Raw genomic sequence first — 17,448 nt, forward strand, 5'->3', positions numbered from 1 at the left:
GACACCGAATGACCACAAAGAGATGCCAAACAACCACAGAGACACATCGAACGACCAGATAGACACAGAGACGACAAATGACCACAAAGAGACACAAAGAGAAGCCGAGCGATGACAAAAAGACACCGAAACACCACAAAGAGACACAGAGACAGCTAATGACTACAGAGACATCAAACGACCAAAGACACCGAACGACCACAGAGAGACACAAAGAGACAGCGAATGACCACAAAGAGACGTCAAAAGACCACAGAGAGACACCGAACGACCACAGAGAGACACAGAGACGACAAATGACCACAAAGAGACACAAAGAGAGACACCAAGCGACCAGAGACACGAGCGACCACAGCCAAACAACCACAGAGACACAGAGACAGCAAATGACTACAAAGAGACGCCAAACGACTACAAAGAGACACCAAACGACTACAAAGAGACGCCAAATGACCACAAAGAGACGCCAAACGACCACAGAGACACAAAGAGACACAGAATGACCATAAAGAGACACCAAACGACCACAGAGAGACACAAAAAGAAGCCGAACGATGACAAAGAGACACCAAACGACCACAAAGAGACGCCAAACGACTACAAAGAGACACCAAACGACTACAAAGAGACGCCAAATGACCACAAAGAGACGCCAAACGACCACAAAGAGACACAAAGGGACGCCCAACGACCACAGAGAGAGACCGAACGACCACAGAGAGACACAAAGAGACACCGAATGACCACAAAGAGACACCAAACGACCACAGAGAGACACAAAGAGATGACAAAGAGACACCAAATGAACAGAAAGAGACACAAACAGACGCCAAACAACCACCACTGACACGGCCTCTTTTAGTCTTAAGGCCCTGTATAAGACGGTGGGGGGCCAATTACCGTTGTCCATGCCCGGACTGATGGATGGATTAACCACTTAATAAAATGAATGAGTACAGTGTGTCCATTCGGAGTGGATGAGCTTCCTAACAACCTTCTCCTGACAGTAAAACCCAGAACAAACGTTACTGCAGCAGGCGGGAAAAAGACATTTAAGACTTTTGAAATTTAGGGCTTTTTTTTTAGGCCTGTTTTTGACGGAACTGAATTGAATGTTCTCAAAGACTCTAATGGATGGATGTACTAACCTACTACATGTCATGAATTCATGTAGGATCATGTAAGTTTTCTCTAAAATCTGTTTCGGACCCACAGTGCTGGCTGACTAGCCAACGGACCCCGAGCTGACTGCCGTTTACAAACTTTCCTTATTCGGTGTTGAAAGCGCATCCCCTCTCAAACCAAATGGATGCGCTACGCCCCAGACTAACAGCCCGCCTGACTGATTGACTGAATCAGAGTGGTACCTCTTCTCCTCTCTGGATGCGTCTGCAGGAGCTGATGATGATCTTGTTCTCCTTCTCCACAGTGACCACCTCTGTGATGCAGTTGGGAGCACACGAGTGGTTGATGTACCTGTCAATCACAGACAGACCGAGGGTTCGTTTGCAGCTGAAGAAACTCAAAAATAAATCACCAACGAGAAGAACCGAACCAGTCTGAACCAGTCTGAACCAGTTCATCCCATGACCAGAGTCAGGTTACAGTTCCCGCCCTCATCAACGACCGCCTGTCATCATGTGACTGAACCTTATTAACTCAAGGTCAAGTGATGACAACTGAGCCATGTCCGCCTGCTGAGGAAGACTGAAAGCTCTGGTTGAAAGCTAGTAAGTGGACCTTTAAGTTAAGACTGTCGTTGTTCCCAGAGTGATGAAGAATAGACTTCCACATTGTCACATTTAAAACCAGTTCGAGTCAGTCTCACCTGGCTGGTCCTCCAGTGATGGTGGCGTCGATCACGTAGTCATTGTCGATGCGAAACATGTACACACCACGGTTCTACACACACACACACACACACACACACACACACACACACACACACACACACACACACACACACACCACCACACAGACAAAATTTCAGTGCAGTGTACAGGTTGTATACATGTGTCTGTGTTATAAGAACATTTGTGGACCTGTCTAAGTTTACAGGACCCGTGTTTTTTTTGCATCAGTTCTTTGGAACAAAGTTTTCATTAGACGACAATAAAGTCCAACATTTGCTTCTTTGTAAAACAAAATTTAACTCTGCAGGGAGGAAGCTGTAACTGCAGTGTCTACGGTTTTGGTTTGGACCGTCACGATAGAAAGAATAACTTTCTCCATGAGGTGGCAACACGACACGTTTTTTCCTGTTCTTGTTGGGTTATGTTTTTGGGTCGTGAATTTCACATCATCAGCGTTTTGGTTCTTCAGTCCATCCAATAAACCAATGAGGTCAGATAAATAAAGACCATGAGCCATACATGAACTGAACCGGTTCCTCCAGCAGTACAAATGAGTCCAGCTGAAAACCTGCTGCTGCCTTTAGAAAAGACTGAAGTCATGGAAAACTCAAGAGTTTCTCTAAGAGTGTGAGTGTGTGTTACCTGTGACTCGTACAGCCTCTCCTTACGATTGGCCACTTCACTCCTGATGATGGTGCCGATGTACTCGATGACCATGGTGCATTTCTCGATGTCTCTGGCAGCGTACAGACCCAGACCCTGCGCGCGCGCGCACACACACACACACACACACACACACACACACACACACACACACACACACACACACACGCAGTCAGTGACCTGTCCCTCAGTCAGCAGTCGTGTTCAGCCTATGGTCCAGGTGTCTCACCTGGATGCGAGAGCGGGCCAGGTACACGTTGCTCTTCCACTCGGCCTTCATGCGGCGGTACTGGGATGACTTGGAGTGGCGTCCCTGGTGAGATCCGGCCACAGACTCGCCTGGAGACAGAGAGATGACACCGGGAACGAGACCCACGATGGATCCCACCGAGCCCTGACACCTGGGGGCGATGCTGGTCAACAGGTTCGGTCTGACACAGACAGAGAATGTTAGGGTAGTCCACAGAGAGCGTCTTCCTCACATCTGTCACAGCGCACACTTTTTATCGCTCCACACAACAAACGATGCCAACAATCCTTCCAGTCCCGAGGGTGGATGTATTATTAGTAGCTCATGTTTTCAATCTTCTCCCTTTGTGTTTCCTGTAATCTCAACACAACAGAATCCCTTTTCCCATTAAGCGGATTTCTCCAACAACTACAGCTGCAGGTCTGTCTCGCTCGTATGACAGAAAAACAGAGAAACTGACGAAAGTGTTGGAAAATGTCCTCCCTAACAATGATAAGGAAAGTGGTAATAAATTCCTGGATCTGCCCAGAATGAAAAGGGTTCTCCCATGGCCCATGCTCCATTCCTCCACTAAGTTTGTTGCAAATCGGTTCAGTAGCTTTTGCGTAATCCTGACAACAGAAGCTCCATGGCGGAGCTAACAATTAGCCATCGGTTCTTCATCACAGGAACTACCTTCCCCTGGTTCCTTCCTAATAGCTCTTTACTTGCTATTAACAGTATTTGAACCAAATATCTGTTGCTTCCCCTCAAATGAGAGATAAAGTGCCACATAACTCACATGGACTTTACATCCTGGTATTTGTTGGAGAATGTTAGAGCCCTTTCATTTTTTATTGACGTATAGATGAAGGAGCAGCGCCCCCTTACGGAACACCGTTTGCGCAAATAATGTCTTAGAGAGTTCATGTTTAGACGACATTAAAATGTGTGTTAGCAGGTAGAGTTTGGTCGTGTTAAGACACAATATTTATTTATATACACACACACACACACACACATATATACACACTCACATACACACACACACATATATACACACATATCAATTATTAAAACAGATGGCGATTCATTTTCTTTTGACCAACTAATCAATCGATGGACTAATCGTTGCCGCTCTAGTCAGATTACCTCTTGGCCTGGCAGGCTTTGGGTTCAGAGCGGGCTGAGCCTGACGGGTTGAAGGCCAGAGGCCACTCCATGAGAGGATTCCTGCCGTAACGAAAGATGTAACGCTCACAGGCCTCCACACCTGGTAACTACACACACACACGCACGGGGTCAGTCTGAGTGTGGATTTAACATCTGAACGTACATACGTGTGTGTGTGTGTGTGTGAGTGTGTGTTTAACGTACAGACTCTATGATCCTGGTCACTGCAGATGTTGTCAGACCAAACAGATCTTCTCCTTTCAAGTAAACTGGGAAGAGCTTCAGAGTCCCACTGGAGGATCTTATCTGTGATACTGGTTCCAGTATCTGGTCCCACACAGCTGCAGACAGAGACACACAAAGATGAACTCTAACCAAGTACATTTACTCCACTACTGATCTCAAGTACGGTGTGACAGTACTGTGACGATGCGAAACATAAGATCAGATCACAATGTACGACGCAGTCTTTAAGATTAAAACCAACTGAAACAGAAAATGCATTAGTGCTTTTTATCCAATAATATCAGAGTAAAACTCTTGGTACTTGGTGTTACAGTGATACTTCTGTAGGGTTTTGAATGCAGGACTTATAACTTGTAGTAGTATTTCTATAGTTACTAAAGTAAAGGATCCTGATACTACGATGGTAAACAGGCAGAATCCTTTAAAAACATCAGCCTGACCCTTTAAACAGCTACGATCTGATTCGACAGTCACCGCTGATGATTCCCCGACGGTTCCACTTCCTGTTTTTACAGGTAACTTTACACCTGGTGATGTTTACCTTTAGGTGTTGGTCCAGTCAGTATGAGGTCGTCGTGTCCTTTCTCCACCACCTTGACTTTAAACAGCGGCTGACCCTCCTTCTCCTCAATGTAGCACATGTACTTACAGCGTCTGGAGGAGCAGAACCAGGTTTATTTATTATCAAAGGACCAGAGCTACTGTGTTAAACATTTTTGCCCTTCTTTTGCCCCTTCTATTCAGGAGCCAAAACTTTACATGCTAATTCTTTAAAAGTTCATACCTCGCTCTCTTTACACAGTCCCCAAACACCTAGAGGCTTTTCTTAAACCATAATGGAGCGATGCCATCGCTCATGAAAGTTTTTACAGACACGAAATGACTGAAACCATCTGTTCATCATAGCGCGGAATTGTTGTGAGTTTACCTGCTGCTGTGGCGCATGCTCCAATAGATGCGGTTGGCATGGTAACCGATAGGGAAGATGGCGGTCTGGTTGTGGAAGGCCTTCATCTGCTGAGGGAGGAGCCTGCCGACGGCACGGAACAGCAGGCTGCCGACCCGGAAGGTGTGCTGCCGCTCGCCACGCTGCACCACAGCGGCGATCTGCCGCGCCTCGTCCCTCTGCACGTACACCCGCCGAAACACGGCGAAGCACCGCAGCTCCGAGTCGTACGGGTCAGAGGCCACCATCGCTGCCGGGTCAGGGGTCGGCCCTGGAGTGGAGGAGGGTGAGCCGCTGGAAGACCTGTCCCCACTGAGAGGAACCGTCCTGGGCTTATGGAGGTGACAGAGCATCGTCTTATCCTGGACACAGAACAGACACAGTGTGACGGAGTCTTAGCACACACACACACGGGGTCAGTCTGAGTGTGGATTTAACGTCTGAACGTGTGCGTGTAGAAGGTGCAGTGGCCTGCCGTGTTTTGCAGTGTGTTACCTTGAAGAAGGTGCAGTGGGCCTGCAGTGCGCAGGTGAAGTGGTAGGTGTTGGTGCAGCGGAGGCGGTTGCAGCCGCTCGTGGCTCCGGTCTGCTGACAGTGAGCGCAGCGCAGAGTCAGACCTCGTCTGAGAGCCAGTTCCACATTGATCAGAGCGCCGGCCTGAGTTTCATACACCTCACTGGACCACAGAGCACAGTTCAGGTGGACCTGAGACACAGTGACAGACAAGTTAATAACTGGAGCTCTGCTGCAGACTACCATAAGGCACTCTGCTGGTTGCTGCTGGTTCAGACTACCATCTGAGAGACTGCTGGCCTAGACTAGAGGCCAGGACACTTGAGTAGAGCCAGTAGAGCCCAGCAGACTCACCCACAGGTCCAGGTCCAGGTTCAGCAGTCTAGCTGGTCCGTCCGTCTGTCCGTCTCCTTGCTGTTGACAGAAGCAGCACCTCCGCTGGTCTTTGGGTAACGGTTCGGGACGAAGACAAGCCCCCAACTTCTTCAAGAGCACATCCACTTCCCCCTCCATTGGCATGGCAACTGCCTCGTTAGGGATGCAGGGACCCCTGGGTTGAAATGGAGACATTCAGGGCAATGCTAACCGGCTAAGTGTGATGCTAACAGGCTAAATAGGTCAGTGTGATGCTAACCGGCTAAGTTTGATGCTAACGCTCCAACGTCTCCAGCGGGTATTCTTCATCCTCTTCCCGTGCCGAGAAAAGTCCTCTCCACCTGGGACTGCGCGGGGGCGGGGCTTGAGCTTCACCTTAACCTATAAATCCATCAAAGTCAGTTGATCGCCTACTTAATCACCCACATGATCAAATATTGCCTTTGATCATACAGTCAACGGCCACACCCACCTTCAGGCTGTCCATTCGAGGCCTGTTCTCCATGGTGATGGCTGAGGCGGGGGGGAAGGATAGTGTTGGGGAGGAGGAGGAGGAGGAGGTGGGGGGAGGTGAGAGGGTAGTGTGGGGGAGGGAGTGTACGGCGATGGAGGACATGTTGTTGGTGTACGGGTGCTGCACTCTGCTGGGAGGGGCGCGCTCCGTGCCGGACAGCAGGATGGGGACCGCAGACTGAGGACGGGCCGAGAGACAGACGTTATGATGTCATCAAACGTTCGCCATGACATCAGGTGTCAGGTGTGTCACTCCCTTTAATGTCCCCACAAGTCAGGTCTGTCACTCCCATTAGAGTCCCCACAAGTCAGGTGTGTCACTCTCTTTAATGTCCCCACAAGTCAGGTGTGTCACTCCCTTTATTGTCCCCAGGGGCACTGCTCAGCACTGGAGGACTGATCCTCCATCCTCTGTTAAAGCTAATCGCCATAATGGACACACAGCTGCTGCGACTAATCAATAACCAATAATCTGAGGTGATCTCTCACCTTGTTTCCAGCTGTTCTGCTCTGTAGGTCAGATGTGTAGAGAGCAGAGCAGTTTGGACTGCAGAACACCAGGCTGGATCCTGGTCTAGACTGACCCTCCTGTAACACACAACAAACAGTGACTTCCTGTCTGACACCTGTGTGGTTTTACCTTCTCACAGAGCCCTCTGCTCAGACCGACCTGTTTGAGCTCCTTGACGATGCGGACTCCGTTTCCCAGAAGCACCTTGCAGTAGTTGCAACTCTGAGGCCTGGAGGCAGCCGCAGAGCCGCCATGTTGGCTGTAATCCATCCTGACACCTGGAGGAAACACACACACACACACACACACACACACACACACACACACCGGACATAGAGGGCTGTCAATCATAACTGTGGGAGGGGCGGCATAAGAAACTACAGAGAGGAATGGGAGCATGTGAAGTGTGAAAAAGAGCAGAAACAACGACACAAACACAATCAGCTAAATGAGTGAGGAAGGAAAGTGTGTGTATATATTTACAGACCAGTGTTTCCAGCAGCAGGTGGAGGCCTCTGCTGCCTGCTGCCTGTTGAACCCTGCACACACAATTCAAACATCATCTGTTACACAAGCAGCTCTTGTAACTTCTCCGTCATTTAAATGACATTCAGAGCTACAACCTTTTACTACGAGAGAGGAGAGGAAACATCTTATTACCCACCTCTCCCTGTAATATGAATCCTGTCTGAATGGGGCTGTAGCATCGTAAGATATACCTTTGAAATCTTCTCACCTGTACCCGAAGCAACACACTCACACCTTCACAGAGCCTGTTGGCTCTCAACAAGCTGTTTGATGTTTCTGCGCTACTGTTCATCAGAGGCGAGGCAGCAGAGAAACAACCTGACTGACTTTTCTTTCATTCTGCTGGTACTGGTGTGTTTGTACAATCTCTGCTGCTGTCAATAATGTGTGTAACGTGACTGATCTGGACACATGCAGGTGTGGTTATGTCTCGTTTACTAGCGCTTTCCTCAGCTCTGTCATGCACTGAAGCTGAGGGTCTCCTCTGTCCGTTAGCATCTTCTCTGGCTGTAAAGCCAAGACTTTCTCTGCCTGAGTGTGTGTCGCTGGACGACAGTTTTATTTATTTTTTTCTTATTATTTTAAACCTCGTTTTAAAAATCATTTTCTGTTTTTTGCATTAGAGGTGGTGATAAGTTTAAATAGTCTCTCTGTCGACTCCTGACAGTTTCCAACCTCTGAGTTTTGATAAAAGGTATATTTTTTAACTACACTGCTCAAAAAAATTAAAGGAACACTTTTTAATCAGAGTATTGCATCAAGTCAATTAAACTTCTGGGATATTGATCTGGTCAGTTAAGTAGCAGAGGGGGTTGTTAATCAGTTTCAGCTGCTTTGGTGTTAATGTCATTAACAACAGGTGCACTACAGGGGGTACAATGAGATGACATGCAAGGAGGAACAGGATGAGCACTGCCAGAGTCCTACAACATGACCTCCAGCAGGCCACTGGTGTGAATGTCTCTGACCTAACAATCAGAAACAGACTTCATGAGTGTGGCCTGAGGGCCCGACGTCCTCTGGTGGGCCCTGTGCTCGCTGCCCGGCACCGTGGAGCTCGATTGGCATGTGCCATAGAACACCAGAATTGGCAGGTCCGCCACTGGCGCCCTGTGCTGTTCACAGATGAGAGCAAGTTCACCCTGAGCACATGTGACAGACGTGAAAGGGTCTGGAGAAGCCGTGGAGAACGTCACGCTGCCTGTAACATCATTCAGCATGAGCGGTTTGGTGGTAGGTCAGTGATGGTCTGGAGGGGCATATAGATGGAGGGACGCACAGACCTCTACAGGCCAGACAACGGCACCCTGACTGCCATTAGGTATCGGGATGAAATCCTTGGACCCTACGCTGGTGCAGTGGGTCCTGGGTTCCTCCTGGTGCACGACAATGCCCGGCCTCATGGGGCGAGAGTATCCACGCTGTTCCTGGAGGATGAATGAATTGATACCATTGACTGGCCCCCACGCTCGCCGGACCTAAATCCAATAGAACACCTCTGGGACATTAGGTTTCGGTCCATCCAGGTTTTGGTCCACCTCAGACTGTCCGGGAGCTCAGTGATGCCCTGGTCCAGATCTGGGAGGGGATACCCCAGGACACCATCCGTCGTCTCATTAGGAGCATGCCCCGACGTTGTCAGGCATGCATACAAGCACGTGGGGGCAACAAACAGTCCCGAGTACCATTTTGAGTTGCTGCAATGGATTTTCAGCAAAGTGGACTAGCCTGCCGCATCATTTTTTCACTTTGATTTTCGGGGGGTCTATTCAGACTTTTGTAGGTTGATAATTTTCATTTCCTCCAAACGATGCGGCATCCTGTCGTTCCTAACACATTACCCAGTCCATATCAGTCTAGATATCCAGCGTGATTTGGGATCTGATGTGTTTTCAAAGTGTTCCTTCAATTTTTTTGAGCAGTGTATACAAGCTGGTTTTTCTGTGCGACATCAGCCTGATCACCTGTGATGGCGGGGCTCCTACCTGTGTCAGCGGCACTCGCACTCCGGCCAGCAGGGCCAGAGAGCTGCGCTCAAGACCGGCTGCTCGGGTCAGCTGGTAGTCGACGGGGACCGGGACCCGCAGAAGCTCCGCCACCGCCGCCATCACACCTGCAACGTTCTGGAAACACAGTGATGTCATCAGGAGGGCGGGGCTACTCATAACTCAGCATCACAGGGTATAAATGCGGTGACGTGATACAGAGCTGAAGCTCAGACAAGGTTCATATTAGACCTCAACCATATTCTTCATTCAGTTTTTTTTTTTTTTTAATGTAGCCGCCCCCGAGTGCAAGGTGGCTCATCAAAAAAGGAAAGACTTGGAATTTGATGCAATAATACATCATTTAATGGCGCATATTTACCACACAAGAAGAGATAAATTAACAATTAAACACAGGGACACAGGATTATAACTTGGAAAATAAATTTTTCAGCTCAATGTAACTTTAAGAAGAAAAATTAAAACAGAAAATTATTACGATCACGGTGATCGAAAGGGTGACGAAAGAACGAGCTTTTCACCTGAGCTGCCACAGGATTCAGGGTTATCGCTATGGTAACCAGGTCTGTGTTAGAGCAGGAGGGAGGACCCTGATGGTTAGGCTCCGCCTTCACTTCCTGTTTCACTGCAGAGCCTGGACGGAAACACGCACACACACACAAACAAAATAAACAAATTCTGCTGCGCACACACTGAACCGCCGTCAATTTTAAATAAACTTTATTCAAACAAAAAGAAAGAGGCCGCGTTACTTTGTGTGATCCTACTTTGAAACTGTAGATCTCAACAGTCTGATCTGAATGTTTTATGTCCACAACATGTAAAACGGTTTAAATTTCTAACGGGTCTTTCGACAGCGGCCATGTTAGAAATCCGACTTTACAGCAGCTCAAACTGCACAATAAACGACGATCTGCCAGAAATGTGTCCCTTTTCAAAAATGGGAAAACGCACTGTGTCTGCTCAAAGACTTTCAAGGCCTTTTTGGAGACATTCAGGAACTCAGAAAACTATGGTTTAGAGCTGCAGATCTGGGCTCGTGTTTCTCATACCTGTGATAAAAACTGAGTCAAGAGAAGAATAAAACCCATTCATCAAAAACTGACTCTGACCGACACGGAGGAGTTGGCAGAATATTTAAATGCAACTCTTAACTGATCACTTGATCCTGACAGCTAATTTGTTGTGTGTGAAATCTTTAATATCTGCCCAGTAATCAACATGTAACACTGTTATCTTATAGAGATATATTAATGGTATCAGACCCTGCTTGCTAAAACAGCCGACTTTTAAAAACTTTTTAGGGCTTCTTTTACAGCTGAAGGACCTGCTTAATGCCTGGTCCTGGTCAGATCTGAAGCCTTTTCACGGTGCCGATGACTGACCTTTTCCCCAGGCGCTGGGCATTATGGGTAATGTAGGTGACAGGCAGGGCGAGGGCGGCTCCAGCTTGACGAAGGAGAGGTCAGGGTACCTGCTGACCTCCACGTCCGCCACGCTCTCCGGAGACGACGACGGGACGAAGCCGTCCGGGCTGTCGCGCTCCGACGAGTCCTGGGCCCTGAGGAGGAAAACGTGTGAAGAAGAAAAATATTCTTCTCAACCTCCATACTTTCTTAAATCATAAAGATTTTTTGTGTGAATGCTGGTTGAAGGTACAGTTTTTATTTCAGATAATAATATATACCAACCCTCTCATTCCTATCGTCTAAAATTCAATACTAATGTTTCTCCTGAAACATTTCATGTGTAAAGAAGCTAATCAAAGACAATCAAAGATAACCAGACCATAGCCAAACTTCATTATCTTGTTTAAAAAAAAAAAAAAAAACCCCTTCTTGAGAGGAAAGATTTTTCTTTTTATAGAACTCGTCCTGTTCTTCACAAATACAAACCGGCTCAGTCCAGGTGTTTTACTCACTGCTACTTTAGTTTGGCAGCTCTGGGTTGATGCACACACCTGGTTATCTTTTACATATTCCTGTGTCTGAATGCTCTGACATCCTCTTCTAGAATAAAAGTGTGCACTTTAATGTCTCAGAGGTCGTTTATTTAATAATATTACCAGGTAAATATCATGTTCATACAGTGTATGTAAATGGAAAGAAACCTGACCAAGGTGTCCTCATTTCATCAATGACTCTAAACTATGTTCAGAAAGAAACTGTACGGCCCCAGGTCTCAGTTAAAGGTTTATTTTCTGTCACTTGATGCCTCCACATGTGTTTCTGTGTCTTACTTATTTATTCTGTGTTCCCCCGTTTAAAATGTGCACATGTTAATTGTGAATAAAGTATAAAAAACAGATTTGAACTTTGAGTCCTGAGGCGTAGTCAGTGGGCGGAGTTTACCTGAGCTCCTCCTGGTTGTTGTGAGGCGGAGTCGGCAGGGAGGCGGGGACGTCTACGGTCTTGTGGGCGTGATTTAAAGCCATAAGCCCCTCCCCTTTCTGCTTCAGCTCTGACACTCCTTTCACTGAGGTAAAAAAAAAAAAAAAAAAGCTCAGTTACACTAAAAAAAAAAAAAAAAAAAAAAATCTTCTGCATCTTTGTTATCTTCATTTTTATTTTTGTGTGTGACACTACACGGCTAAAAGTATGTGGACGGCTGAACACGTGAGGGCGTCACCTGATTGTGACACCATCTTCATTAATGTGCTGCTCTAACAGCCTCCACTCTTCTGGTTCCAGTCTTTGCAGCAGATCTTGAACCTGCCGCAGGGATCTGACTCAGAAGTTTGTGAAAACGTCTTGCTGACTGAACAGTTGATGGAAAAAATACTGGAAAAGCTGCAGCCTGATCACGGTTTCTGTCTTTTGGCCTGTGTGAAGATTTCAGGTGCTCTCTCTCTCTCTCTCTTTACACTCTTTCCTCCTCCTCAGTTCCCTCTCTCTCTCTGCTCTACGTGATGACAGCAGCAGCGACATCACACCACACCGACAGAAGAAGTGGTCGGGTACAGATGCCCAGATGTCTCACATCATTTTCAGTGGGTTGCCCACTGTCGCTGAGCCAAACAAGGCCAAGGGGGTAGTTGCTCCACGCTGGCAGCGGCAACGAGCAGCACCGTCACAGCGCGAGCGTGTTCCACTGCACCGCACGGCAAGGTAACGTAGTTCACTGCGGCTGTTTCTGTCTGCACTGTTCCTCCCTGTGATATGTAAAACTGATCCACGGACCAGACAGCACAGAATATATCCACACCTGAAGGTCACTGCTAAAGAAGCTCCGCTGACCCGGGATGAGAAAGAAACCCCTTTAAACAAAGCAGGGGATCTACATAACAGCACTGAACACACTCATGTTAGTTTTCGTACCGTCCTGCTCCGTGATCTCCTTCCTGGCCAGCTCCTCCGTCGTGGCAAAGCCGTTCACCAGCTTCTGCCTGGCGACAGGCGGGGGTGTTGGGGGCAGGGAGGCTGGGGGTGTGGGGGGGTTACTGAGGTTATTCTGCTGGAGGGGGAGAGAGAGAGATGTTAAATGAGGGAAAAATAGTTCTTTTATTGAGTTCAATCAGAATGGTAGCAGAAAGTTAAACATTAGTGTCGGTGTAGTATCACTGTGGTGTCACTGTGGTATTACTGCAGCAGTACCTTGTATATGAGCTGGGAGTAGTAGTCCGTGACTCCATCCAGGCAAGCGTTACCGAAGGACCCGGTCAGTCTAGAGTCTCTGCCCAGCGAGGAGCTGCCGTACGGGGGGAACAGACTAAGATCCACCCCCAGAACCGGCTCCATGAGGGGCAGCATCGACAGCTGAGGGGGAGAGGGCAGTAATTCGTAATCAATACAGATAATTAACTGTCAATAATGATACTGAACACTGGAGATAAGAGGAGGAAAAACTACAGAAAACTTTAGCTTTAGATAGAAAACCCTGAAATAAATGTCAAAGTTCTGTTTTTGGAACTCAACACAGCTGAGAGAAAAAGTCAATCATTCTTTGATCAAAAGAAAATGATTACTATTACATTTTCAAAAATCAATTAACCGGTTGAATGTTTTAAGCAAACCTCTAAATATCCTCTGGTTCGAGTTTCTCCAGTGTGTCAGGAACTGAATATCTTTGGGTTTTGGACAAAACTACAAATGTGAAGCGACAACAAGGGCTCTGGAGAAACTGGGATAATTTTACACCACTTTCTGACATTCAATAAACTAAATGTATCATCGACTGACTGATCAAATCGCTACCAGATCAATCGATAACAATCAAAGATCAGAGTTTAGCTTCACTGTCAGGAGAAATCTTCTGATATCAGGTTTGGGGATTTTATTTTTTTCTGATAAAGAAAGGAAAGATGAAGGAGGAAGGAAGGATTAAGGAGGACCACACAAGTGATATTTGATCAGATTAGTTAACAAAATTTAAAGTAAACATACATGAATGGAGGAAAGGAGCGAGGAACGAGGGGGCCAGAAGAAGTGGCGTGGTGTTGGCCTACCTGTCTGAGTTGTGTCATCAACGGGTCAGAGGAGGAGGTGGTGGAGGAGTGGAGCATCTTCTCCTCCTCCTCTCTCTTCCTCCTCTTGTATTTGGGAGGAGCTCTGTCCTTCTCGGGCCGGGCGAGCCTCTTACAGCGCTGAGTCTTCTTCCTGCCGGAGGAGTCCAGCAGGTCTCGACCTGGACTGTCCATCATCACCTGAAGGAGGACACAGGTCACCAAACTGTCTGCGTGGGAGTGTTACTGCTGTGATAACACACCATTAATTCAGAATAAACGGGTATGTACGTTTGAATTAAAAGCCAAGGAACAAATTTCCATCCAGATATTATAAAGCGCGATGGTTTTATGAATTTAAAGGAATTAAAATGCACATCGTTATGAAATTATGAAAGTGGTTTGAAAATATTAAACTTGGAGGTTTTATGCTTTTCTTTGAAAGCGTCATTTATGGAAGTTGGTGGAGAGCAGACATTTATTGTAAAAAACCTTTTTTGGATACGCTGTCATGATGAAACTGCAGCAAACAATGCAGTTAAGCCTGTGTTTTATTATGAATTATTTTGTTAGGAAAAGACAAATTGCCGGGGTATGGTCCTTAAAATACGGTTTCTCTGGTTTCTCGCGGTCCTGGTCCAGACAACACCGACTGCTGACGGCTTTTTTCCTGCTAAATGTGTGTGTAGTAGAGATACAGTACAGCCGCAGATTAATAGTGGTGGGGTTGTTTTCTTGAAGCGGGTTTTTATAGTAAGAGTAACTTGTGTTCGATTGTGCGAAAGACGGATTAAACGTGACTAAACCCAAACTGCCTGCAGATCCAGCATCTCTGAAACATTCTGCAGACAAACACGTCCACATCTCAGATCAGTCATACAAGTGCAACATACAAAAGCATCCAGTTTAAAAAGCTCTGAAATCACTCACTCCAAGCCCCAAACAACCAGCCGCATGAGTCAGCAATGTAGTGACAGGTCAGCGCTCGGTGCCCGAGTGTTCGCGCTTTCACCACATTTTCCAAATGAAGCTCAGAGAAAAAGGATTGCTACAGTTTAACCAGCATTACTAGATGATCACTGGATATCTTGGACGGTTGGCAAAGTGACTCAGTTGGTGAATATTGTATTTATACGTAGGTCTCTACCTAGGCGCCATTTAAACCCTTAAAAAAAATCTTGCATTGACATAATTACTATACTATATACATATACACACACACACACACACACACACACACACACACACATATACACACACATATATACACACACACACACACACACACACACACACACACACACACACACACACACACACACACATATATATACACACACACACACACACACATATACACATATACACACACACACACACACACACACATATATACACACACACACACACACACACACACACACACACATATATATATATACACACACACACACACACACACACACACACACACACACACACACACACACACATATATACACACACACACATATATACACACACACACACACATATACACACACACACACACACATACATACACACACACACACACACATATACATACACACACACACACACACACACACATATATACATACACACACACACACACACACACACACACACATATACATACACACACACACACACACACACACACACACACACACACACACACACAGACACACACACAACATTAAAAAATGTAAATTAACACCTATAATGATCTGTTCTGGCCACATTTTGAAATAGGGCTTATCTTCAATGACAAAAGACGTATTCGGAAAAATGTCTGAAGATTTGGAAAAAAAAAGCGATTGATTGATTTCTAAAGCCACCTTCAGATATTTCTCTTCAATGCTTTACTCATGTGTCACAACACTGCAAAGTTTTTGAGTTAAAATATCTTTATTTTACAAGCAAATATTGATGTATGTGATGTTTGCCCCAACCCCCAATATTTCTCTAGATCTCATTTGCTTTCCTGTAGTTATTTGTTCGTTGTATCAATACGTGTTTGTGCTGTTCTTTTGTTACATAAATGGTTAACCCCCCTCCTCACCATGTTGCTACAGGAACCAGGCCTGTCCTCCTCCTCAGACCGGGCGCTTTCATTGGACAGCTGGCGGCGGGCAGCGGGGGTGACCTGGCTGGTCGGTGATGGCGTGGTGGCAGGGGAGCTTTTGTCCTTCAGCAGGTGTCTGAGCAGCTCCTTCCCCCCGTCTCCGTCTTTACCTCCCCCGTGAAGAGGAGAATTAGAGGGGAATCCCTCACCCCCACCCTCCTCCATCTTCACCACACCTCCTCCACATGCTCCCCCCTCCTCCCACTCCTCCTGCAGGGAAGACAAGGTCACACAATAAAACCCCTAGCTGAGGACGTCCTGCAGTACCGCTACAACAGATACGATGAAACTATTATGAAACTAACGTAAGATGTCCGAACCTTGACCTCCAGACGAGCTGCAAACAGGAGGCCTCTCTGAGACTCCATCCCCAGGATGGAGGCTCTCTGCTGGGCAGCAGAGCTGACAGACAGCTGCCTCTCCAACTCGGACGATGGGGCCAAACCAGGGAATAACACATCTGATTGGTCCAAACTGCCCCGAGTGGGCGTGGAGCAGGAAGTGTCAGATACCGCTGGAGTGGGCGGGGCTGTGATGTCATCAGAGTGGGAGGACAGCGGCGTCCTAGCTCCCCCTCTGCCCACGGTGTCGTCTCCGTCCCTCTTCCTGCTCCTCTTCTTCTTTGGCTTGTCGTCGGGGATGATGTCAGAGTAGAGCTGGATGAGGGAGGCGGGGCCTCCAGAGGAGGAGCAGGGGAGGGAGGGGGGGAGGGGGGCCGAGGGGGAGGAAGAAGAGGAGTCGTGTCCAAATCGATGGCCCTGACCCCCAGGATGGGAGGGGGTCATTCCTGTGGCACCTATCCCAGCTGGGCACACCGGTTCTTGGGCTGAATGCCCGGTGGGGCCTGGGAGCCTCGGTCTGGTCTGGAGGTTGGGGGGAGCCACATCCATCGTGGATGCATGGCCAGGCAGACCTTGAGCAGGGTGAGCTCCAGGGTGCAGGGATCCTGTGAATCCCTGGTGGAGGCCTGCCTGCTGGGGGAATGGCAACCCTGTCTGGCCTTGGTGCTGCGGTGGAGGTCTGGAGGCTGGGGGGGACTGGAGGAAGTCCTGGGGCAGCTCAGAGCTGAAAAAAGGCATCTGTGAGAGACTGTCCCCACCCGGCGCAGGCGCTGGCCCCGTAGGACCTCCAGGTCCAGGTGTCTGCCCGACCCGAGCCCCGGCCGGAGGCATTGTTGCGACTCCAGCCCCGGGACCCATTGAGGCTCCCAGGAGGCCCTGCTGCTCCAGCTCCAGTCTCTGCTGCAGGGCCCGATGACGCTCCACCTGAGAGCAGAGGAAGAACAGGGTAAGAGCTTTGTTT

At 47.7% G+C, this 17,448-nt stretch overlaps 1 protein-coding gene across 1 annotated transcript in view; it reads right to left on the reverse strand.

The window, feature by feature from the left end:
• LOC120789866 (histone-lysine N-methyltransferase 2C-like) overlaps positions 1-17,448 on the reverse strand; it is a 78,830-nt gene that overhangs the window by 3,258 nt on the left and 58,124 nt on the right. The window contains 24 exon segments of the mRNA XM_040126956.1: positions 1,368-1,476; positions 1,829-1,902; positions 2,496-2,612; positions 2,746-2,947; positions 3,898-4,025; positions 4,123-4,259; positions 4,706-4,818; positions 5,093-5,472; positions 5,606-5,815; positions 5,978-6,173; positions 6,258-6,379; positions 6,471-6,689; positions 7,001-7,099; positions 7,182-7,300; positions 7,510-7,561; positions 9,536-9,673; positions 10,078-10,190; positions 10,942-11,117; positions 11,908-12,031; positions 12,874-13,009; positions 13,150-13,311; positions 14,001-14,198; positions 16,084-16,356; positions 16,467-17,411. Of these exon segments, the coding sequence (XP_039982890.1) occupies positions 1,368-1,476; positions 1,829-1,902; positions 2,496-2,612; positions 2,746-2,947; positions 3,898-4,025; positions 4,123-4,259; positions 4,706-4,818; positions 5,093-5,472; positions 5,606-5,815; positions 5,978-6,173; positions 6,258-6,379; positions 6,471-6,689; positions 7,001-7,099; positions 7,182-7,300; positions 7,510-7,561; positions 9,536-9,673; positions 10,078-10,190; positions 10,942-11,117; positions 11,908-12,031; positions 12,874-13,009; positions 13,150-13,311; positions 14,001-14,198; positions 16,084-16,356; positions 16,467-17,411 (4,542 nt within the window).

The sequence above is a fragment of the Xiphias gladius genome, chromosome 5 (genome assembly GCF_016859285.1).
Source record: "Xiphias gladius isolate SHS-SW01 ecotype Sanya breed wild chromosome 5, ASM1685928v1, whole genome shotgun sequence".
Classification (NCBI taxonomy): domain Eukaryota; kingdom Metazoa; phylum Chordata; class Actinopteri; order Istiophoriformes; family Xiphiidae; genus Xiphias; species Xiphias gladius.